Source organism: Pleurotus ostreatus, assembly GCF_014466165.1.
Source record: "Pleurotus ostreatus strain PC9 chromosome Unknown scaffold_2, whole genome shotgun sequence".
Classification (NCBI taxonomy): Eukaryota; Fungi; Basidiomycota; class Agaricomycetes; order Agaricales; family Pleurotaceae; genus Pleurotus; species Pleurotus ostreatus.
The window spans coordinates 1,238,196-1,260,970 of record NW_023503157.1 but is presented as its reverse complement, the minus strand read 5'-3'; the positions used below and the strand labels follow the sequence as shown (position 1 = coordinate 1,260,970).

General features: G+C 51.6%; 7 protein-coding genes across 7 annotated transcripts; 6 read left to right on the top strand and 1 right to left on the bottom strand.

The window, feature by feature from the left end:
* Nucleotides 1–360: 360 nt before the first annotated feature.
* PC9H_003204 (uncharacterized protein) lies at nucleotides 361–3,010 on the top strand (the record flags this gene model as incomplete). The annotated part of the gene is made up of 11 exons (XM_036772797.1): nucleotides 361–533; nucleotides 580–1,222; nucleotides 1,282–1,368; nucleotides 1,427–1,456; nucleotides 1,515–1,634; nucleotides 1,687–1,732; nucleotides 2,073–2,497; nucleotides 2,555–2,641; nucleotides 2,699–2,728; nucleotides 2,787–2,906; nucleotides 2,960–3,010. 11 exons carry the CDS (start codon nucleotides 361–363, stop codon nucleotides 3,008–3,010), a joined length of 1,812 nt encoding a protein of 603 aa, XP_036634270.1.
* Nucleotides 3,011–3,696: 686 nt separating this feature from the next.
* On the bottom strand, nucleotides 3,697–6,549 carry PC9H_003203 (uncharacterized protein; the record flags this gene model as incomplete). The annotated part of the gene is made up of 6 exons (XM_036772796.1): nucleotides 3,697–3,750; nucleotides 3,916–4,045; nucleotides 4,104–4,444; nucleotides 4,498–5,690; nucleotides 5,974–6,475; nucleotides 6,535–6,549. The coding sequence occupies 6 exons, from the start codon at nucleotides 6,547–6,549 to the stop codon at nucleotides 3,697–3,699; spliced, it is 2,235 nt and encodes a 744-aa protein (XP_036634269.1).
* A 161-nt stretch (nucleotides 6,550–6,710) lies between these two features.
* PC9H_003202 (uncharacterized protein) lies at nucleotides 6,711–9,201 on the top strand (the record flags this gene model as incomplete). Its single annotated transcript, XM_036772795.1, has 12 exons — nucleotides 6,711–7,150; nucleotides 7,387–7,554; nucleotides 7,600–7,651; nucleotides 7,699–7,746; nucleotides 7,793–8,108; nucleotides 8,173–8,310; nucleotides 8,373–8,419; nucleotides 8,500–8,680; nucleotides 8,732–8,774; nucleotides 8,830–8,885; nucleotides 8,936–9,041; nucleotides 9,102–9,201. 12 exons carry the CDS (start codon nucleotides 6,711–6,713, stop codon nucleotides 9,199–9,201), a joined length of 1,695 nt encoding a protein of 564 aa, XP_036634268.1.
* A 177-nt stretch (nucleotides 9,202–9,378) lies between these two features.
* NTE1 (phosphatidylcholine and lysophosphatidylcholine phospholipase) lies at nucleotides 9,379–15,132 on the top strand (the record flags this gene model as incomplete). The annotated part of the gene is made up of 23 exons (XM_036772794.1): nucleotides 9,379–9,559; nucleotides 9,634–9,731; nucleotides 9,806–10,045; nucleotides 10,103–10,823; nucleotides 10,884–11,062; nucleotides 11,125–12,034; nucleotides 12,092–12,250; nucleotides 12,308–12,602; nucleotides 12,663–12,683; nucleotides 12,733–13,111; nucleotides 13,169–13,324; nucleotides 13,383–13,442; nucleotides 13,503–13,727; nucleotides 13,778–13,829; nucleotides 13,888–14,039; nucleotides 14,099–14,128; nucleotides 14,183–14,297; nucleotides 14,346–14,420; nucleotides 14,470–14,483; nucleotides 14,538–14,594; nucleotides 14,647–14,774; nucleotides 14,827–14,902; nucleotides 14,953–15,132. The coding sequence occupies 23 exons, from the start codon at nucleotides 9,379–9,381 to the stop codon at nucleotides 15,130–15,132; spliced, it is 4,503 nt and encodes a 1,500-aa protein (XP_036634267.1).
* Nucleotides 15,133–15,432: 300 nt separating this feature from the next.
* Nucleotides 15,433–18,068, top strand: PC9H_003200 (uncharacterized protein; the record flags this gene model as incomplete). The annotated part of the gene is made up of 13 exons (XM_036772793.1): nucleotides 15,433–15,537; nucleotides 15,596–15,676; nucleotides 15,730–15,841; nucleotides 15,893–16,101; nucleotides 16,153–16,257; nucleotides 16,309–16,492; nucleotides 16,543–16,778; nucleotides 16,836–16,926; nucleotides 16,975–17,049; nucleotides 17,102–17,268; nucleotides 17,321–17,762; nucleotides 17,810–17,908; nucleotides 17,962–18,068. The coding sequence occupies 13 exons, from the start codon at nucleotides 15,433–15,435 to the stop codon at nucleotides 18,066–18,068; spliced, it is 2,013 nt and encodes a 670-aa protein (XP_036634266.1).
* A 644-nt stretch (nucleotides 18,069–18,712) lies between these two features.
* On the top strand, nucleotides 18,713–19,113 carry PC9H_003199 (uncharacterized protein; the record flags this gene model as incomplete). The annotated part of the gene is made up of 4 exons (XM_036772792.1): nucleotides 18,713–18,749; nucleotides 18,806–18,864; nucleotides 18,927–18,982; nucleotides 19,041–19,113. 4 exons carry the CDS (start codon nucleotides 18,713–18,715, stop codon nucleotides 19,111–19,113), a joined length of 225 nt encoding a protein of 74 aa, XP_036634265.1.
* Nucleotides 19,114–19,673: 560 nt separating this feature from the next.
* Nucleotides 19,674–22,688, top strand: PC9H_003198 (uncharacterized protein; the record flags this gene model as incomplete). Its single annotated transcript, XM_036772791.1, has 2 exons — nucleotides 19,674–20,966; nucleotides 21,027–22,688. The coding sequence occupies 2 exons, from the start codon at nucleotides 19,674–19,676 to the stop codon at nucleotides 22,686–22,688; spliced, it is 2,955 nt and encodes a 984-aa protein (XP_036634264.1).
* Between the last annotated feature and the right edge of the window lie 87 nt (nucleotides 22,689–22,775).

The following is a 22,775-nucleotide window of genomic DNA, read 5'->3' as shown; positions in this document are numbered from 1 at the left end:
TTCGAAGGGCAATCGTCGACGAACGGTCTGTGTCCCATCCCGACGCGCGACGTCGAGTGCTGGTTTCCAGGGTCACCGCCGTTGACACTTGCGCGTTGTCACTCCGCATCCACGTTAAAGGCCTCGACTGGACTGGGGACAGCACCATTAATATCTGAGCACTAAAAGGCTGCGATCTCCTCGTGCACCTTTGTGGGAAATAGCAAGTGCCTCATGCCCGACTACGGTGAGAGAATCCGAAGTTTAATCAGTTATCAGCTATATCTACAGACTGCGGTGACCAGCAGAAGGTGATGAAAACTACGGTGAAGAATAAATCAAGCTTCGCAGACTACGCGTTTGCAAACATAGACACACTCGATGCTGGGTATAACCGTCTCCCCCTTTGCTCATAAAAAGTTGACCCCGGACGGCATGACTTGGTTAGAGCAGGGTTCATACCAGGCAGCACCAGAATCTGAGACGCCCTCCACGCACCCAGATATGTCAATGTATCCATCGATTAGCTCGGTTCCGTCTCCAGGACTGTACAGGTATGTTTCCTCCTGGCCACAGGGATAACTCTGACAATCACTTCAGTGACCATGGCACAATCTCGGGGCAAAGGCGTGCACCTACGCCGGTCAAGTCCCCGCCGCCTATCTTACCGTATTACACAGAACATACTCCCTTGATGCATGGGCAAGCGCCACCGTCGGATCGGACAGAGCGCCCACCCCCACCGCCGCGCCCACCCTCATCCCCGCCTCCCCCAGACGAAAAACGGTCTTCAACCCCGAAGAAGCTCTTTTTCGTGACCCTGTCCATTGCCGTTCTATTCCTTGCTGCGATGGCGGCCGGATACACTGTCGGTCTGAATAGCTACTGCAACCCGAGCGTCCGCGAGGCATATGATCATGCCTGGCAAATGGAGACGCGGCGCCGCGACGACCTACGCCATCAATGGCAGTTCGAATTAGACACGATGCGCGACGAGAGGGACGAATGGGAGAAGGAGCGCCAGCGTCGGGCGGAGGAGAAGGAAAGGAAGGAGGCCATCCAACGCTCCAATGTCAAGTTCGAAACACCGATCCCCCGCGATGCGTGCTCGAGTTACGGGACGAGGGAGTATTCCGCGCGATTGCTGAACGTGCCTGAGAAATTCAACGCGATGGAGCTGTGCGCTGAAACGGAGGTTAGCATCCATGGGGTTATGAAGCAGCCCAGCTACTGCAAGGATAATGTATGTTTACACTTACCAATGATGTTGCTGAGGTCGTTGCTGACTCGTCCGATTGCAAGGGGAAATGGGGAGGCGTGTACGGCCACTGGGTTGTGGACTTCCAGGAAGCGGCGTGCGCTCCGTACTTTTCCAAATTCGAGAACAAGGTCAGCCTTCCTTCGGCATCGTGGTGTGTCGCTGACCCCATCTCCTTCACTTATATAGGGCTGTTCGACTGCGGGTTCCGGACTTCGAGTCAGTGGAACATTTCTCCCATCAATCACTACTGACTCGTGTTCATCATTCTATTAAGACGTACCACTCGCGCCTGGAGAATCTCAGACCGTCCGACGACTGGAAAGATATGTGCTCCACGACTCCCGCAGACTTCTTGGGGAACCACTTCGACAGTCCTACTCACTGCGTTGACTGGGTGCGTGACTTCACTGCTCATTGACAACGGAGCTAACGCATGTATCTTCTAGTCCCCGCACGGCATTTGGGGTATCTGGGACGTATCTGACGCCAACTGTCAGTGATCGGACGGCTCGCAGAATACGGTGCACGACCTAGATACAATCCTCTGTCAATTTCGCTGTTGTTGTAATTTCTGCTGTCCTTGCTCTCTGAATATATGTGTGATTGTAATTCATTGTTATATACATCCTGATATAGTGTCCCCACGAGTTCGACGTTGAGTTCCGAGTGAGCAAGTAGATATATTTTGCGTTTGGCTGGGACTCCAGCAAACGCATGAAGAAAAGAATACATGCACGCGCGAACTATCTACGTAGTCACGTGAGATCCTGTAACCCCTGTACTGCCTAGATTGTCAGAATCCAACAGTCACTCCCTCTTTCGTTGGCTGCAGGGTATACGACAGGACTGAATAGTTACTGCAATCCCGCCGTCCGGGCGGCCTTCATGCGTCAGCGGGAGATGGAGATACGGCATCAGGAGGAACAGCGAAGGCAGTGGGAATTCGAGAAAGCCGAGTGGCAGGAGAGGAGAGACGAGTGGGGGAAAGAGAGAGACGAGTGGGGGAAAGAGAGAGACGAGTGGGCGCAAGAGCGGCGTCGACGAATGGAGGAGAAGAAGAGGAAAGAGGCAATTCGGCGGGCTCATGTTAAATTTGAAATACCATCCCCGCACAAGTCTTGTTTGAGCTATGGGACAAGGGAGTACTCCGCACAGCTGCTGAACGTTCCTGATGATCTCAACGCTCTGGAACTTTGCAATGATGCGGAAGGCAGTATTCACGGCGTTATGAAACGGCCTGATTATTGCGAGGACAAAGTACATTCAGATTTTTCTTCTTAGACCATGGTTTAATAGTGCCGCCTTCGATTCTAGGGCAAATGGGCAGGCGTTTTTGGCCACTGGAGAGTAGACTTTCAAGAAGCTGCTTGCAAGCCCAGCTTTTCTACTTTCGACGACAAAGTCAGACATTATTCATGTCATAACGCGAATATCGCTGATTCCGCCTTCTTTGTGCAGGGATGCTTGAATGACGGCTCTGGAATTCGGGTTAGTATTTTATCCTTTTATGATCATTATTACCGTTAACCTAGTACTATCTGTCCAGATTTACCACTCGCATCTAGAGAACCTGAGAGACTCGGATGATTGGGAGATCATGTGCTCGACGACACCCGCAGACTTCTTGCAGCACCACTTTGATGGCCCTACTCACTGTGCTAACCGGGTACGTGACTCCATGGCCCACTATTACTACCAACTCACTAAACACTTCTCTAGGGTAGTCACGGTATCTGGGGTATCTGGGAGGTACGGGACACCAGTTGTTAGTGAACGAGGTCCGATACGCGGAACGCCCCTTGATTCATTTTCCGGTAAGCTTGTAGCTCTATGATTTGTTGGGTTGGGGTGCCACTTGCTCCCCTATCTACTGTACTTTTATCTGCAATGTACTGTGTGCTCGTTAATATCTACTTGAGATGGTGGGCCAGGTCGAGCTCGAAGTGAAATAGGGTATCAATAGGAGTCAAGGGGTACCTATGTGCTCTAGATCTGTCCCCCTCAATCTATCCCTCGGTCTGATCTGTATGTATTTGAACCTGTAATATGTACTATAGTGCTCTGTATTCGCTTGACATGAGTGGGTGTGATTTCACACTTTCTCAGAGACTTCATGCGAAGATGATCAAGAATTCTATGAAGTAGTTCTATTGTAAAGCTCCCTAAATCTATCCACACCTTCTAGATAACTCAACTTGACGCTCAAAGAAAACCCACGGAAGTCCATTCACGGGTCGATTCCACTCAGGTCCCATTTCTTCAACTTCTTGAGGCCGATGTCAAAGTCTCTGACCAGTCCAGCCCCGCTGTTGCCGGTGGTAACCCGGGCAATACTGGGGTAATTGATATTTGGAGTTGACGTTAACGTTTAATTTGGGAGAGAAGGATCGTAAGAATCGAAATCAAGCATTAATTAGGAGCCAGATGGGAGAAGTGGATAGGAGGGCTGGCGGTACTTACTGTGCCCGTGTCTGTGCACTTCGAATCGTAAAGTGGGAGACGATCACGTCCTACATGGCGACAGAAGTTAGCACTTGGTCTATGCGAAGGTGGAGTTCCCCTTGGTACCCCTGACGCTTCGCTGTCAAAGGTGGGTAGGCAATTAAGGAGCAAACGGTAAATGAAAGGGGAAGAGAAGTTCTGGAGTAAGGCACAAGAAGAGAGGATCGACGCACGGCCCATATACCGTTCCGATGTTCGTCGCGTAGCCAGTCAAGGATGGCCCACACGGTGGTCGAATTAGCCAGTTCCTTGTTGTAATCAATCGAAGCCTGGCACTTTGCATTGGCTTTACCCCTGCCAGGTCTGTAAATGAGAGGTGATGGGTAAGATGGCAACCCACGACATTGTGGTGTTGACTTACTCGTTGTACCACGGTAGATCGATCAGTATCATGCTTTGGATACTTACTAATACTTGGAGAAGCGTTGACTTGTAGGGCGCCCACCCCTCGTTTGGTCCGCCATGCCAAGTCCCCAGAAGCGATAAGCACACCTTACCAGAGGAGTAGAGATTCGGGTTGAAGCGGACACGTCCGTTGCCGGTGGTACGGAGGTGCATCTGAGGGGGGGATTTCGGATAGTCGAGAGGCATGAAGCAATCGAATTCGAAAAGGCCGTTTGCGTAAGGCGTACCCTCTGGGCCAGCGATCATGATTTTGCTTTGTAAGTTATCGTCAACGAAAAGTAAGTATAGATTATAATCCTGTAAGGAGGATAGACGCACATAACATCATTCCGCACTTCATCTACACGCACCCATATGCCGGGGGGTAAACTTGTGGCCATAACAGCAAGTTCTTTCACTAAATGCATACGGTCCTTTGGGATCCTTGTTTCACTCGAGGACGACGAGAGTGCGGCGTTGAAGTTGAACGAAGGATATTTCAAACCGCTACGGCCATTATCTTCGCTGTCGGCGGCAAGTCTGACATATTTGAATGCCAATCGTTCGCAGGCCTGCGCGTACTCTTGGTCGACTTTATGCGTGTCTTCCGTGGCGATTGTGGTTTTAGCCTTGCCTTTGGCCTTGGCCTTACCCTTCGCTTTCTTTCTGGGCTTATCAACGTCAACGTCCGAAGTCTCGACGATAGGTTCTGGTCCAGGTACTTCGTCAACCTCAGCCTCTGAACCAAGGGCGGCCATCGTCCGTTGAATATCATCTCTCGCAGCAATGATGTCTCCGCATAAGGAAGTCGTCTGCATCATAGCCTCGTCGACCTCTGCGTCGTCTTCTGCCGAGTTCTCCATCATCTGGAGCGCACCAGATAAGAAAGCCTCACATTGCCTCGTGAGCTTCTCGAAGTGGTGGTATAGTGGCACGCCACGGACGATCGCTCCTTCCCCGCCCTTTCCCTCACGCTCCCAAATAATCTCTCCCTTCTCCCACATCCACTGGTCTATGCTACAGCTCTGTTTCACTTCCCACTTCCTCTCGACTAGCCTCCGTAAGGTTACCTCAGAATCGGCCATCCTCCTTAACAAACTCAACACCGTTTGATAGGTCCCTGACCGGTTCCCCCAATCCGATATGCTGTCATTACGCAGGAGGTTAGATAGGACTTCGGTTAATTGGGAAAGGGCGAGGAGGGGGCCGAGGGACGGATGGGGAAGGAAGTCGTATGTTTGCGGATCGGCGGAGTATGGCGCAGGAAGGAGTTTGATCAAGGTTTCGAGCGCACAACAGGTTATGCGGTCAGAATGCGCGGCATGATCTTTAGATGAATTGACAACAGATGTACTCTGCTGTTGGGCCTGAGGTTGTGACTGTTGAACCATTTGGTGTGCGAGTACGCTATAGCCTGTTGCATAGCCTGTTCCGCCTGGCCCTACTGAGTCAGCCCCGCCGGTATTTCTGGGAATTTTCCGAGCTCGAGAAGCAGCAGTTTCGCGCTCATAAAGGACAAGACGGTCGAATGCGCCCAATGTTTCAAAAACTGCGAGCGCCCGGACTTCAGCGCAACAATTTAGGACGGGACAAGAGGCGTTGGAAGCGAGGCCATCACAAGACGCTTTACACGGAACTCTTTTGAAGCAGCCCCTGCAGTGGTTCGTTTTGCACGATGGGCAAGAAGCGTGTAGAAGGTATCGAAGCTTGGTGGGAAGTACCTTTGAGGACTCGAAAGTAATCTAAGCGTGTCGTCACTAAATGTCTACGAAAGACAAGAAACGAGAGACATACAACTCCTTGTGGAGACCGAACTTTACCCCCACAACTGGTACAGGAGCGCTCACCAGTGAACAGGTCTTTGTATTCGCTCAGCTGCTCGTCGGGAGGGGTCGTATTCGCTGCATCTTTCGGAACTCTGAGAGGCCCTTCCCGTGTTGAAGTAGAGCCAGTGTCCGCGATTTCAATGGACGAATCTATGGCAGCCCATTCAGCAGCTAATCGCCGTGCCATCGCCGCGTCGTCTTCAAGATCTTCAAGACCTTGACGGTCACTTGTGGTCTTTGGCCAGCCTGCGTCAGCAGTCTCACTGCCATTTATGAGAGACGTTGAAGCAGTCCCTTCTTGCAATCGTTTGGCTAGAGCCTCGCTCTCCTCCTGATCCTTTATTTGTTGGAGAATCAATTGGAAGTCTTCGTCGTCGTCAGAGTCCTCGATAGTAATGACCGACGCTTTCGACGCGCGCCTTGCGGATGAGTTCGTCTTACTGTATTTCGGCGAGGGCTCGGGATTGCTATGGCAGAGATCTACTGCGACCTTTCGCTTACCGCGCGCTCTAGTAGTGACTCCCTAGTTGGTTGAACTCGTAGTGAGAAGTGGTCAGTTCTTCCATAGTATTCAAAGCTTACTGGACTTGATTGCATGACTTACAACCGTATCTCAACAAACGACTCGGACGCGTGCGGCAAATAAATGGTACCGGTCACGTGTTCCGGCTACTCACAATGATCGGCATGCTCATCTCTGTCCCGCTCGTTCCGTATTTATACGCTGCTTGCTGATTTCGCCTCTCGACTACGAAATAATGTTGTCAATACCATCGAGGATACGATTAGGCACATTATCCCGTCTCTCGCACCGCCTAATGTCGTCTGTGGCTCTCCCCCTGCAACCACCAACGCCAGACGAGGAGGTGAAGGAGTTCTCGGAACGCACATCGGACGTTGCAGCCTACTTTGCCAGCCCCCGTTTCAAGGACATACGACGCCCCTACGATGCTGCTGCCGTCGCGTCTAAGCAGGGATCTTTACCGGTGCTACCGATACCCACGAACCTGCTCGCGGACAAGTTGTTCGGCATACTCAGCAAGGCAGCTGCCGAGGGGAAGCCCGTACACACTATGGGTGCCATCGACCCGATCCAGATGACGCAGATGGCGAAGAACCAGGAGGTGGTGTACATCTCGGGGTGGGCAGCGTCGAGTGTATTGACGACTGGGAACAATGAAGTAGGGCCGGATCTGGGGTGAGTTCGAGGATCCGCATCTAACAGTGGCAAAATCAAGGGCACATAACCCTCAGCGCGCCACACGTCTATGGACTCGGTGGTGCATCAAAGGAACTACCACTACATATGCTATGAAGTTTGCCCATACGAGAAGCAAACTTTAGGGCACGTTCACTAATATGCACTTGGAGTGTACCGTCCCTTTGACATTGCGACCGGTACCTGTGATGGCGAGGCTAATACAACCCATGTAGCGATTACCCGTATACGACCGTTCCGAACCAAGTGCATCGCATCTTCCGCGCGCAACAGCTACACGACAAGAAACACTATGACGAACGCATGTCGGCTACGCCAGAAGAGAGGGCGAAGATGGAGTACATAGACTACCTCAGACCCATCATTGCTGATGCTGACACCGGGTGAGTCGTGACTATACGCGGCGATCCAGTGCTCAATGATTGTAGGCATGGCGGATTGTCTGCTGTGATGAAGCTCGTGAAGCTGTTTGTCGAATCAGTGAATATACACGACTCTTCTGTGTTCCTGTGACTAATTGACAATAGGGAGCGTCTGCTATACATCTCGAAGATCAACTGCACGGGGGCAAGAAAGTAGGCTCCCCCATCGCTCGCATTTCTGTTACTGACACGCCAAAAGTGCGGTCATCTAGCTGGCAAGGTCCTCGTCCCGACGTCGACGCACACCTCCCGCCTGATCGCCTCGCGCTTCCAAACGGATCTGATGCGCTGTCCTATGCTCCTGATCGCACGTACGGACTCCGAGTCCGCGAAGCTGCTCTCATCCACGGTCGACGCGTCCGACCACGAGTTCATCATCGGCACCACTACCAAGGACGTCAAGGCGCTCGCGGAAGTGCTTGCCGACGCGGAGGCCAGCGGTGTGAGCGGCGCTGAGATCGATGCGTTAGAGCAGAAGTGGACCGCGAGCGTTAACTTGTGCACGTTTAACCAAGGTGGGTGTTCGTCCATGGGTGTTTAGTGCCTCAGTTGACGATGGTGCGGTAGCTGTGGAGCAAGCGATCAAGGGATCGAGCCTCAATGATCCCGATGCCGCGTATCAGGCGTACATCGAGGCCGTCGCTGGGAAGTCAAACTCTGAAGCACGGGAAATCGCCAAGGACATCCTGGGTGAAAGCGTCTACTGGGACTGGGACCGTACGCACTCTCCCTCCTTCTCCCCGCATTTAGATACTCACAGCGTCCTCTTTTCCTTTTAGTGCCCAAGACGAAGGAAGGATACTATCACTACACCGGCGGTGTCGAGGTGCGCCACTATCTCGCTCTTTGCACTTGGACTCGGACTCGGACTCCTTTCCGTTTACGTTTTCTGATTGTCTTCGCTAGGCTGCGATCAAACGCACGATGACATTCGCGCCGTACGCCGACCTGCTGTGGCTCGAGACCAAGACGCCCGATCTGGAGCAGGCGCGCTACTTCGCGCGCAAAATCCGCGCCAAGTACCCCGGCAAGTGGTTCGTCTACAATCTGAGCCCCAGTTTCAATTGGTCGGCGCATGGGTTCTCCGGTGCGTGATGTGCCACACTTGCACCTTGTGGGAGGACTCACATCTCTGCAGAGGCGGACCTGAAGAACTTCGTTTGGGAGCTGGCTAAGGAAGGGTAGGTCCATGGGGCGTTGAAGCATGTACGACCCGGCTGATTCATGCGGGATTAGGTTTGTCCTCCAACTCATCTCTCTAGCTGGTCTTCACAGCAACGCCGTCACTACTGGTACGCAAACTAAACAATACAGTTGCCTTTCATGTCTGAGTTATCTTTAGCTGAGCTCTCCGCGCGATACAAGACCGACGGCATGCTCGCGTACGTCCAGCTCATCCAACGCAAAGAAAAGGAGATCGGCTGCGATGTTCTTACGCATCAAAAATGGTGCGTGTCCTGTGACCCTGCCTGCTAAGCAAAGTTTCTGATGATTGCGCGTTATCTCAGGAGCGGGGCGAACTACATCGACAGGATCTTGTCTAGCATCTCCTCCGGGTCGTCTAGCACATCTGCGATAGGGAAAGACTCGACAGAGCATTCGTTCTAATACCAACAACGTAGTATGTAGTATGTACTCGCACCAGACTTGCGCGAAGCTATTCTTGTAACATAGAAAGTTGTACTTGGCACGGGATCAATTCGAATCTTATCTTATCTTACGAAAGATCTGGAAGCTCGATCATCAATCACGGCTAGCTATCCGATCCACGTGCTTCCGATCGCAATGAACGCACTCATTTGTGGATCTTTGCAGCGCAACTGCTTGACCACCAACCATCACCATCTTTCCATCCCGCTCCCCCTCACATCGCGTCTCACAGCCGAAATGGACGCTGCGGGCGATGTCCCGTACGCCGACAGGCACCCCGTCGTCTCGCTCGTCTCCGCATGCTTTTGGGTAATTTGTACGTATACCCAGCGGTTCTGTGGTTCTGTGCAGAAAGGCGCTGACGAACGTGTGTTCCTCGGCCGATACCAGTGTGGGCATTGTCATGGGCAAAGGCACTCATTGCGTTCGCGACGATAACGGTCCCCAAGTGGATTTACGCCGTGTTGTCGTGGTCGATGACACTTACTGTGGGTAGAACTCTGCCCGCGTGCCTAAACATACACGCTTAAGATGAGGTTGTTATTGTTGTCGTGATTTGCAGTTGAACATCTGGTCGTTTGCTATCATCTTCGTCGCATCGGCCGTCGCACTCAACTACTGGATACGCTTCCGATATCTGAACGACTACATGCAACTGAAGGAGTCGCCGCTCGGGAAGCCAGACACCACCGAGCTGCATCCCGATGTCAACACAGACGCTCCGCTGCGATTTGCGACGCTCACCACGTTCTACGACGATTTCCTGCAAGCTATCAGGGTATTTGGCTTCCTGGAGAAACCAGTACGTCGTCTAAGTTCGTCGATCGACTTCGTTCGATTGAATTGAGCTGCGCTGCAGGTCTTCCATGAATTAGCTAGACATCTGCAAACACGGCGCCTCATTGCGGGGGATAGCATGTCCCTTGAACAAGACAAGAGCTTCTATTGCGTAGTAGATGGCATGGTACAAGTATACGCTAGAACAGGACACTCGACAGAGCACCAGCCGGGCTCGTGGGATGAGGACGATACAAATGGCTACCAGCTCCTCAACGAAGTGGGCAGCGGAGGCACGCTGTCCAGTTTGTTCACGATTCTGAGTCTCTTCACGGAAGACGTGAAGATGAGTTGGCAAGGCGCCGACTCTGCCAATGAGCCCGCAGCACAGAATGCCAGTACCTTTGCTTCGTCGTCGTCTTCTACGCACAGCCGGACGAGACGCTCGAACTCGGATGTGTCGCAGATGGAGCTCAATTTGGATGGGGTCAAGTCCCCGAAGACCGGTGCTGCGCAGAGGAGGGCGTCTGTCTCCTCGTCTGCTTCGGCTTCTACTGTGCATGCATCTGGCGGCACACAACGAGGCACTTCTCATTCCCCGATCCTCGATGACGATGACTTCGAGCCAATCACTCCCCATGCGTCGTCAGTGCCACTAAGTCGTACGCAGTCGAATTCGCCCGGAATACATCGCGGCGTCGTCGTTCGCGCCACCGAGGATACGACGCTCGCTGTTATACCTGCCGAAGCGTTTAGGCGGCTAACTAAGAAATTCCCCAAGGCTACGGGACATATAGTTCAAGGTATGCCATTCCACTCTCCCTTCTGATGCATGCAAATGGTGATCATTGATCGTATATCAGTGATTCTGACGCGCTTTTCACGCGTGACATTTTATGCCGCGCATAAGTATCTCGGCCTCACGTCCGAAGTGCTTCGAACGGAGAAAGCCATCAACGAAATTGCGTGTCATCCTCTACCTCCGTCATTCTATGAAGGAAATGGTTTACAGCATCTTCGTCAACGCTTTGATGCCGGGGCGGTGAGTACTTTGGAAACAAGTTTCATAATGATTGTACTGAATCTCTCCTCTTTCTTTTCAAGCCCCCCAGCACGCTTCATTCACCACCGGGTCCCATGAGAGCGCCGGCGCGCCCTACAGTTGTTGATACACGCTCGGACCGTGACAAGGCTCGTCACTTGAAGAAAGATTCCACCCACTCTAGCTCTCCTTCCCCAATCGCCTATCGTCCCTCTCGCCATATTGTACAAGCAGGGGATCTACACAGTACGACTGGCCATTCCAATGGAAGTGACTCTTACCGCCCCAATCGCTCAATGAGCGTGTTGCATACTCCACGTATGGCTCGCATGCCCAGCCAGAACTCGGATGACGATAGGGTCGCTGACCCTCTGGGCAAATCGCCTACGGGTCTCGGGGGGCATAAGCTGTTGGGTACGGAAGATTTCGATCTTCGGGAGGAGGTTATGTCGTGCATTGCCAAGTCCATCGGTCTACTGCAGCCTCCGATGAGCGATACGGACTCGGCGAATGGTTCTCCAGCGTTCTTGCCTTCTGAAGGGGGCTTATCCTCCACGGGTTTCACGTCCTCGCTAGGCTCGCTGTCTCTACTGGACCTTGGTGGAGAAGATGCAAGTGTTACTGGTTCATCGTCGATTGTATCGGGAGGCAATGGCTACCTGAGTGGCCTGGACAACGAAGTTGAGATCCTTTTCTTCCCCGCTGGCGCAACTTTGGTCAAGGCGGGAGAGATGAACACCGGACTGTTCTATGTAATCGAAGGCTTCCTGGATATCCTGCTCCCCGCCGAGACGTCAGCGAAGGATGCTGGAGGTGCTTCAGGCATTCCGCCGCAGGACAGCTTCAAACTGCCTGAGCAATTCCCTCCACAGCCGCGAGATCCATGGGGGTCATCAGGACCTGGAGTCAAGCCTGAGAAACGCCAGAAGCTGCTGTTCACCGTGAAGCCTGGGGGCATTGTGGGATATCTAGGTATGCATCAATTCCAATTCCAAATTGGCCGGACCTTTGGCTAATAAAGGGCCTCAGCATCACTATGCAGTACTGCATCGTACGTTGATATCAAGGCTAGGACGGACACTTATGTTGGCTTTTTGCCATCGAGTGCATTGGAACGTCTCTTGGAGAAGCGTCCGATCGTCCTGCTCACCTTGGCCAAACGACTCATTTCCTTGCTCTCGCCCCTAGGTAACCTTCACACTGTCGTTACTACTTGACAATTCATGCTTACGCCTGCCTTTGCAGTCCTCCATATTGACGCCGCGCTTGATTGGATGCAAGTCAACGCTGGCCAAGTGCTCTGGCGACCGGACGATGCAAGCGATAGCTTCTACATCGTGATCAACGGTCGTCTGCGTGCCATCACTGAATCCGACAAGCCTGGGAAGGGCATGACAATCGTAGCAGAATATGGGCAAGGTGACACTGTCGGCGAGTTGGATGTGATCACTAGTTCAAGGAGAAGGACGACCGTTCATGCTATTCGCGACACTGAATTGATTCGGATGCCCCGAACTCTATTCAATGCTATCTCTGCCCGGTGAGTCGGATGTTTGTTAACAATATCTTGCAGGGTGGGAAGCCTGACACTTGTTTGCAGGAACCCGCAAACCACTGCACAGTAAGCGAGAAGTTAAATGTCCCCTTGACGGCGTTTAACGTATGTTTAGATTGTTGCGAATGATTGCTTCCCGAGTGCGGGACGAACTAGATTCGTCGACAACGACCCAGGCTCGGAAAGCGAGTCAAGCAGAACTAGGCCACAATAATACAAACCTCAAAACTGTGGCAGTTCTGCCAGTCACCCGCCAGATACCAGTCGAGGCCTTTGCACGTAAGCTTCATGCTGCGCTGGAGGCCATGGGCGCCACTACGTCGTACTTGAACCAAGCGAGTGTGTCCAGTCATCTAGGAAGACATGCCTTCACTCGCATGGGCAAACTTAAAAGTGCTGGGTGGCTTGCTGACCAAGAGCAGAGGTACAGAATTGTGCTCTACGTTGCCGATTCGCCGGTCAATAGCTCGTGGACGCAGACATGCATTCGGCAGGTGAGAATTTGTGTTCCTTTCATTTATTCATAGCTTGTCGCTTATGCGTGTCACCAGGCGGATTGCGTGATGATAGTAGGCATGGGGGATGATCCTGGTATCGGTGAATACGAGCGTTTATTGTTATCGATGAAAACTACAGCACGGAAGGAACTCATCTTGCTCCATCCCGATCGCTCTGTCGTATCTGGCTCAACGCGCGAGTGGCTCAAAGTGGGTAATTTCGGCTTTCAGCTTATCGTTGGGTGTCTGACCTTACTGTCTTTGACAGAATCGTCCTTGGGTTCATCAACACATTCATGTTGAGCTTCCTGTAGGTTCCCTCGCTCCGGTCGCTGCGAGGCCTATCGTTAACCTCTTCTGATAGGGCCTTGTGGTGTCCGTCTCAAAGACTACTGTAGAGCCCAAAGGAGCAGGTACAGACGCCGTCACAACCTTTAGGAATCTACGCGATAGAGTGCAGAGTGGAATATTGAAGTATAGAGGGAGCTCTGGCGACGTTCGCCCTCAACGCCTGCCGCACACGAACGACTTTGCACGGCTAGCTCGCAGAATCTGCGGGAAATCCATCGGTCTGGTCTTAGGTGGTGGTGGAGCTCGCGGAATTTCCCACCTAGTAAGTCGTGCCTTTTCTTTTGATAGTCAATACAAATGACATGGTCCCAGGGGGTCATCCGCGCACTGGAGGAATATGGTATTCCCATCGACCACATTGCTGGTGGGGATTAATCTCTTCGCGATATTTTCTCTGGTTTGATCCATTTTGCCTGTCATAGGGACAAGTATTGGTGCGTTTATCGGCGGCCTATACGCTCGGGAAGGCGATATCCTTTCCAGCTCCGGCCGTGCCAAACAATTCAGTGGAAGAATGGGAAATATCTGGCGCATACTTTCTGATGTCACGTATCCCATTGTAGCATACACGACGGTATGCGATCAACGGCGTCTTCACAAGTACCATGCCTCATGGAAGTTCTGACTTTTTAGGGACACGAGTTCAATCGCTCGATCTATAAGGTGTGCAATTTCAAAAGGAGTTGCTTCTTCCCAAGGCTAATGATGGGACACCAGGCATTTTATGACCTCCACATCGAAGACATGTGGCTACCATATTTCTGTAACACGACCAATATCAATACTTCACAGATGGATATTCACGAAACCGGCTACGCGTGGAGATTTATCCGTATGTCTTCGCGAGTCCAGTCCAGAATATATTCTCACTCAAATATAGGTGCGTCTATGACGCTGGTGGGTCTTCTACCCCCTCTGTGCGACAACGGAAATATGTTGGTGGACGGTGGATATAGTGCGTGTCTTGGTTTTTCCGCTCGATCTTTACTCAATTACTTGGCTAGTTGACAATCTACCGGTACGCTCATCCGATAGGTACCTTTTCACCTTCGCTGACTTTTGGTGATTACAGGTCTCCGCCATGTTTTCCATGGGCGCCAGTGCAGTATTCGCTTCCGATGTTGGCTCAGTAAGCAATTCATTCCAATAGGTGGTCTACATGGAGCTGACAGTGGGCTTAGATCGACGATAACTCCCCTCGTAACTTTGGGGATACGGTGTCGGGATGGTGGCTACTCATCAACAGGTGGAACCCTTTCGCAAACATCAAGGTTCCCGCGATTACCGAAATACAGAGCCGACTTGCATAGTAAGCTAGCTAAGTCAACTTGTTTGGCTGTCCCTCGCTGACCCATGCGCAGTGTGTCGAGTGTCAATACATTGGAAGAGGCCAAGATTACTCGAGGGTGCTTCTACATGCAGGTGCCCGTACAAGACGTAAGCCTCTTTTTACGTAGCTTGTGTGCCGCTTGATAATTCTTTTTTAGTATGGGACGCTTCAATTTGGGAAGTTTGAAGAACTACAGAAGATAGGATACCAGGCAGCGATGGATTTGCTCAGTGGCTGGAAAGCTGAGGGTAAACTCCCTTCAACGATGATCGAAGGAGAGAACGCAAGTAATAGCAGTAAGAGGAAGGGCCGCACTGCACGAAGAAACTCGATTTAGAGGAGGTATTACTTGAATAATTGTGAGCCTTTCATAGTGTCAAACAGGCTTCAAGTAATGACCCCATCGCCATGTTAGTATTGGCATCCTTATAGACATTCATGGAGTCCGACAATCTCAACAAGGACATACGTACTCCGTTCAAATCATAACATCTGCTCACCTGTATACGAAATGTCATTAGTTTACCCTCTCCTTGTATCTATATATTGCGAATCTTCAATCGTCGAACCCTTACCCCTGTTTTTGAGTTAAGCGCCCGCAGTCGCGTTGCGCACAACTTCGACGATACTCCCACCAATGGCCTCCGACGATCAATCCTCTGTACCAGCAAACGAAAGTGCTTTGGATGTGAGCTTGCTAAAGGATGTCGCCAAATCTGCACTAGTGGACGCGTTGAACTCTGTATGTCTTCTTCTATGTGTTCTCTTAATCCTCAAACGACCTATCCAGTAATATCTAGGTTAATGGAGCAAAGACGTTGGTACTGGACGCGTCTTTGTCTGGACCACTTGGGCTTGTGACAGAGGTCTCTCTATTGAAGGTGATAGCGTCGCCGGACATATTGTGGATAAGTGCTCATTTGATTGGTTAAAGCATCATGGTGTAGACAAGATGTTCTGGCTGGAGCCCGGTCCATTGACCTCCACGACTTCGAATGTGGTCTATTTGTGCAGGCCTACAATAAAGAATGTAAAGATAATTGCGGGTGCGTGCTCTGCAAGTACATGCAATTACGAATTCTCACTAGTCGGTATAGATCAGATCAAGAGACATGCACGAGAGTCACTCAAGCACGCTTACACAGTGTTCTTCGTACCACGAGTGTCCACTTTAGTAACCCGCATCCTAGAGGAAGAGGGTGTGCTTGGTGACGTTGTCGTATCGACATACAATCTGCAATTTATTCCTCTAGCGGACGACGTTGTGTCCTTGGAGCGGGACAATACATTCAAAGAATTGTGGGTCGTATGTATGCTCTAGCCGGTCCCATGACCTCCCTTACCATATGTTCGCTAGGATGGTGACGAGACCGTTATCTTCGACTCTTTCCAGGCTTTGGTCAGTTTCCAGAAGTACTACGGTTCCTTCCCACGTATTGTCGGGAAAGGTGATTCTGCTGCAGTAGGTTACTTTATATTATGCTTCCCTGTCAGCACCCTCAACGGTTGACAGCGGCTCGCGACGCTTTTGCATCGTCAAGGCTCGACGGACTCATCCTCGTCAGAAGCGCGCCTTGCAAATGAGCAAACAATCGACTCCCTTATTATTATCGACCGTCGGGTAGACATGATAACCCCCCTTCTTACTCAGTTGACGTATGAAGGGCTGGTTGACGAGTTGATTGGCATAAAAAACTGTAAGAACGGTCAGATGTGTATCACAGAACCGCCCTTGATCATATACCAGCTCACGTCGAACTTCCCGCCTCACTTGTCAATCCTCCGGCCGCTTCAACACAGGTGGCGCCACCTTCCGCTCCAACCTCTACTGCCCCAGTCGCAGGCTTACGCAAAGAGGCCAAAAAGAAATATCACTTAACGACTACAACTGACCCCCTTCTTGCTGAAATCCGGGATCTCAACTTTTCGTCCGTTGGAAAGAAATTAAACCAAGTCGCCCACAGATTGGACGAAGACTACAAGGTACGCTCAGCGTTCCCCACTTCTCCAATTGGATCTCATGCGGTCCGTCTGGGCTAGGCTCGGCTACAAGCGAAAACTGTCGCTCAACTACGTGATTTCGTGGGCAAACTGGGCGGTCTCCAGACTGAACATCAATCATTACGGCTTCGTGAGTAATGCGACTTGATCGTTCTAGCTTACTGACGACATTCATTAGACACCGGACTTTCGGAATTGGTGGTCCCTCTCACAAAGACCGAGGAATTCAATAAATCACTTGAAATCCAACAGAGTAAGGCACATATTGCGATCTGTCAATTTATCACCGTCTCATTTGTCATTAGACCTGTTGGCTTCCTACAATGTTTCTGTCCAGCTGACAGCAATAGAGGATATGATTGCGCAAGGCGCGGAGATGCAAACGGTCCTTCGATTGCTATGTTTAGCCAGTATAACTGCGGGAGGAATCAAAGCAAAGACGTTGGAGAATGTCAAACGAGAAGTCTTACAGGTTTGCCGTTCAATTGTGAATGGTGGAGTTTTATATTGACGAGATTCTATAGGCCTATGGTTATAATTACCTCCCAATGCTTCTTTCATTAGCAGCCCCCTCATTGTCCATGCTGTTACCTAACCCCTTGCCATCAACTGTGACGGGTCCCAAATACCCCTTCGTTCTTCTCAGAAAGTCCCTGCGACTTCTCATCGATGACAATCCCGAGGCGCTTGACGAGGTAGAGAATGATATCAGTTTTGTCTATTCAGGATACGCCCCCATCAGTGTCCGACTGGTTCAATGCATTGCACAAAAGGGCGGCGTCCTGAGCAACCCGGCGGAACGAGACAAGCAAGATCAGGATGGAAAAGGCAAGACCACGAAAGTCCAGGCGCATCCAATCGTGGGTTGGAAAGGATTCGAAGACGTTATCTCAACTATTCCCGGTGAGACGGTTGATATCGTTCAGAAACCTGCGAATGCCGTCATTTCACCCATGGCTTCATTACGTGAGTTCCTCGGCACGTCAATACTCAGCATCACTAACCTTGTCTAGTGCCTCGAGAACAAGCGACAACAACGGTCGTGTTCTTCCTTGGGGGTTGTACGTACACGGAGATTGCTGCATTGCGATGGGTCGCGCGGCAGAATCGAGGTTTGTGTTTTGCCGAGAGCCTCTTAACATCCAATCATTGACATAGTGGGTAGGGAGGAAGTTTCTCATTGCTACGACAAGCATTGTCAGCGGGGCAAGCATCATAGAAGGCATAGCCGGCGTTGGCAAGGCGGGGGGACCCAAGGATGCTGGAATCTAGTCGCCCGTAGCGTTCCGGAATACAAACATGGGTGCAGTTGTCACTCGGTGGGGAATCGTTAACCGTTTTCGGGGAGCACATGGTCGCGGGCAAAGCCAGAGCCACAAGAAATGCGGTAAAGTTCCATTTATGTGTATACCCCTCGCAACCGAAACGCGTTGATTGTTTACGCGACGCGTTCGTTATATTTGTGCATCGGGTTCAGTGGGAAAGCCCCCGAGCACCGACGGAGGCCGGTCTGGCTTTTTGCTGCCGCTTTATGAGTTTCGAGATGTTTCTGTTGTTGTTTCCGGAGGGGTGACTGAATCTCGAAGCAGTGCGTGCAAATGATCCACGGCGTCTTGTGGGGTATTTGAATTCATGTCATAGATCGTACCTGCTCGTTTGGGCAGGGGTGGCTGGGGGAAAGTTATCATTTATTCGGATAACTGAGTATAGAAGCTCAAATTCGCCTCCCCTTGAAAATTCCTATAAATGCCACCAATCTACTCAAAAAATGCTTCTCTTCTTCCCCTCCGTCGCGTCTACTCCTACGGCAAGTTGGCTTCTTTCACAAATTTTCGTTCAGGCCTCCAAACAGGCTAGTTGCACAACCAGTAGAAGTCTCAGGAAGAGCTTTTAACGCAACAGAGCAACTCTTAATTATGGCCCGCACCGAAACTGTTACACCTAAGCCCAAGGGTAAGTGGCCTTTCTTTTTTGTCAGTAACGAGGATGAGTCTCATAACATTTTGTAGTGGCAACCCGTCGAACTACTGGCGGCAGGAAGAGGTTGTCGGCTTTCAATAAATTTATGGTGAGCTCTGGGGCTGCCAGTGCGCCAGGATGTGTGCTAAAATTCTGGTCGCACATTTACAGCAAACGGAGATGGCCCGGTTGAAGGAGGATGAACCTGATATTCCCCACCAGGAGAGGTAGTAACATTTATACCTTTTCGATATCGGCAACGGATTGAACGAGTAAACGCAATAGGTTCAAATTAGCGACACAGAACTGGAAGGACGCGAAAGAAAATCCGAAGAATGCCGGCGCATCTTCTTCCTGACCCTTTCCACTGTCTGTCACCCATATCGTCTTGGACTGTAACGTCGTCGAGTTGTGCCTAACTGTACAGCTTTGCTGCCAATTTGCTTTGTGCGCTCTGATCTTGCACCATCCGCCGGTGAATGATGTTACTGGATGGGGAATGAGTGCTATCGCAGTACTACATCCAAGTTCAACGAATTATAGAACTACAGTGGAGGTCTCCAGGGTCGTTAAAGGAGACATCGCCGTATCAGGGAGATAATCATCGCATTGTAATCGATAGAGTAGCCTGCTGGCTAACGCTAGGCCGACTATGATGGTGAGACAGCTATTTCTGACAGCCCCTGAATTCGCGTGACCTGAACTGCTCTAGTACCTCGCCGGAGCGATCCTGTATCGGCGAGGATATGTTATGTGAAATAACCCTTGAGCGTCTTATCTTCGGTACCATCCCTCTTGTTTCTCTACTTCCATCATCTCCTTGACCTCTCGCCTCCAGCTCTGCACGACACTTGGTGCTGTTCGTCGTGAGACACCGCTCACAAAGCACCCCTGTTAGGAGCATCTGCAACCGACAGAATGGAGAACATGGGGCAGGCGCATGGCATCGATAAAGACGAGCAGCTATTCGACTTTGATCCCTACGAGGGCTCGAGTACATCATCCGACCCGGCACCTACCCAAGTGCTGGGAGAGCGGGCCGCGGCCGATGCAGTATGGGGTGTGAGTGAACTTGAGTGGTGCGCTGAGAAAGGGAAGGGGTCGACGAGCATTCCGATGCCTGCACGCTCTGCCGCGGTCGAGCACGATGTCTTTGACACTGCGCCCGACGGCGCTACTAACCGATCGCTCGATGTTCCATCGTCCTCTCTATCACCACCCACGGGGTCTCGAAGTCACTCGGCTTCTGTAGAGCATGTGCCCACAGAACACGATGACATATACTCCGACAGCGAGGTGGTAGGAACTAGTAAAGGGAAAGGGAAGGAGAGGGAACAACCTCCAACCCTCCCCCCTCTAGATTTCACCCCTACCGAGCTCGGAGGATACGATGCCTCGAATTGGCCCTCTACCAGCTTCTCCCCTTCTTCACCTGGACCTTCCTCATATGGATCTGGTTATGCCTCGCTGAACAATACCACCAAGGCCGTGGAACAGCTGCCGTCCATCGTTGCAACGATACAGCCCTCTGTAGCAGCAGTGGCCAGCGATTCTCCTGCTTTGACTCGGATGCCCTCTCGGCGCCGCTCTCTGTCCCATATACCTACGCACCCTCCGCGCAGCGAAACTTCGCGACCCATGTCTGGGGCTAGATTGAGACTCGGGTCACCGAAGCCGACCGGAAGCCTCGCACGTAAGCTATTCAAAAAGAGAGACGAAGCTGCGAGTCCCGTCTTGCGAAATTCCCAAATAATTGATTCTGATGGCGTCCATTCGGGACAGGGTAACTGTTTCATACCTTGGTACGGAGACTTCAAGCCATCGCCCAACTCCCAAATTATTTCGTCTTTGAGCAACAGTCTAGAGCTAGCTATCGATCTCGACCAACAGAAACTACCGCTTTACCACACCACGCCCCGGGCTAAGGGGCGGTCGAATTCGTCACCCTTTCCAATTTCTGCTCTTGACCTCGTCGTCCCCTCTTCGAACGATATTTTCGCCCCTATACCCCTGATTATCAGAAATTACTTCGATGAAGCCTTACCCAGGGAACTCAAATTATATATTTTTCAAGCACTCGTGCATTTGCATGAGGAAGACTACTCTAGGGCGGTCCGTGATGGAACATGGTCCATGATGAAGGCCTCATCGTCGAAGGGCCGATGGGTGGGCCGAGATAGGGGGGCCAGGGAGTTAGTGAAACTTAGTCGAGTATGTACCATTCCTTCTGGAATTAGCCGCTTGCTCGGCGTTGCTCATCGTACCTGTTAGGTATCTCGTTTGTGGCAAAGTATCACCCTAGACGGCCAACTGTGGGTTGATCTCGATCTCAAGGCATTCCCCGCTATGCCTACCTCCCTCATCAAGCGGTTAGCCGAGACGGGCGGTCGCTTCATCAGAAGTGTTGACCTTGCTGGCAATGGTCACATTTCATCTGCGGCGTTGATTTCTCTGGCGGACAGTCTCTGCCTTGACGCCACCCCGACAAGCCCGCTTGCATACACGCAATTAACCACCGTTAACCTTCAAGGATGCTCAGCTCTGACAACACGTTCACTGCACCACCTTCTTATTCGTTCGCCATCGTTGCAGAAGCTCGTATTGAAGGGGCTTCAGGCAGTCACGAATATGACACTCGAGATCTTGGCTGTTTATTGCCGGCGCTTGACTATCCTCGACGTTAGTCGCTGCGCAAATATGGATGCCGAGGGTGTACGCTCTATGGCCAAGGCCTTCGTAACGCGCGGCGACCACCTTTTATTGAAGACACTTCGCCTTTCGGGACTTAAGTATGCTACCGACAACATGATGGCGGTTCTCGGCAGAGCGGCGCCCTTCTTGGAAGTCCTCGACCTTAGCTACGCTCGACAACTTCACAATTCTGCTTTGGAGGCGTTCGTCGCCTGTAACGACACCGACACCGAGGAAGAGCTGGGAGTGAAGATTGTAACCCTGACCGCTAGGGAAATCGGGCGGGAATCGACCGACTACAACAAATGTCGTAGGCGCGTTACTCGGCTTCGACATCTTTGCCTGTCTTCTTGCATCCTTCTGACGGACACAGCGTGTGCCAACCTCGCCCACTCCGTGCCGAAGCTAGAGTTCTTGGAGCTCGCAGGCATATGCACCTCTTTGAAGGACGATGGCCTGGTCACCCTTCTCAACACTACTCCTTTGATTCGCCGCCTGGACGTCGAAGATGCGGTCGAACTCACTGATTCCTTCCTCGCTGCAATAACCCCGGCCTCTCCAGAGGCTCGCGCTTCCGCATCAGCCTCCGCTCCAGTCGTGCAGACCGGACAAATGCTGGAACACATCATCATATCTTCCGCTAGCGAGATGAGCAACACCGCTTTGGCTGCTCTAGTTCGCAACTGCACGCGTTTGCGAGTCTTGGAGGCAGATGCGACGAACATCAGTTCTAATGTCGTGAAGGAGTTCGTACGCCTCAGCCAGAAGCGACATATGATTAATGCCAAAGTCGTCGCCGTCGACTGTCGGGCTGTGAGCGAGTCGATGGTGCGTTCGCTGACCACATTGACACGCCCGCGCCTTGGGTGGAGGGCTCATGAGGCGAGGAGGTTGCGGTTCTTAGACGCCAGAGATACTCGAGATGGTGTAACCGAGGAACTGAAGATCGGGCAAGACGAATGCGATGAGGAGCGTGTTGTGATTAAGACGTTCTATTCTTGGCAAACGGTGGACGCTGTTCGTGCTGATAGGGAGAAACGGCGCAAGCGCCAAGCACGTCGCACGGCCAACGAGTCGGGAGGGAGCTTCGTTACGGACGATGAGGATGGCAACTCAGGCGATGCAACCAATCGAACTTTGAGATGGTGGTCTCCCAATGGAACTCGACGCGGATTTTCCTCTACTGGCCCAAACTCGCCGCTTATAGGCGACATGGCCAATGACGGTTGTAGACTAATGTAAGTTTTGATATCTGTAATATTTTTTCGTGTAGGACGTTGCTGCTGGCTGGAGATTTAGCCCAATATTTGCTGTACTGATTATAATTGA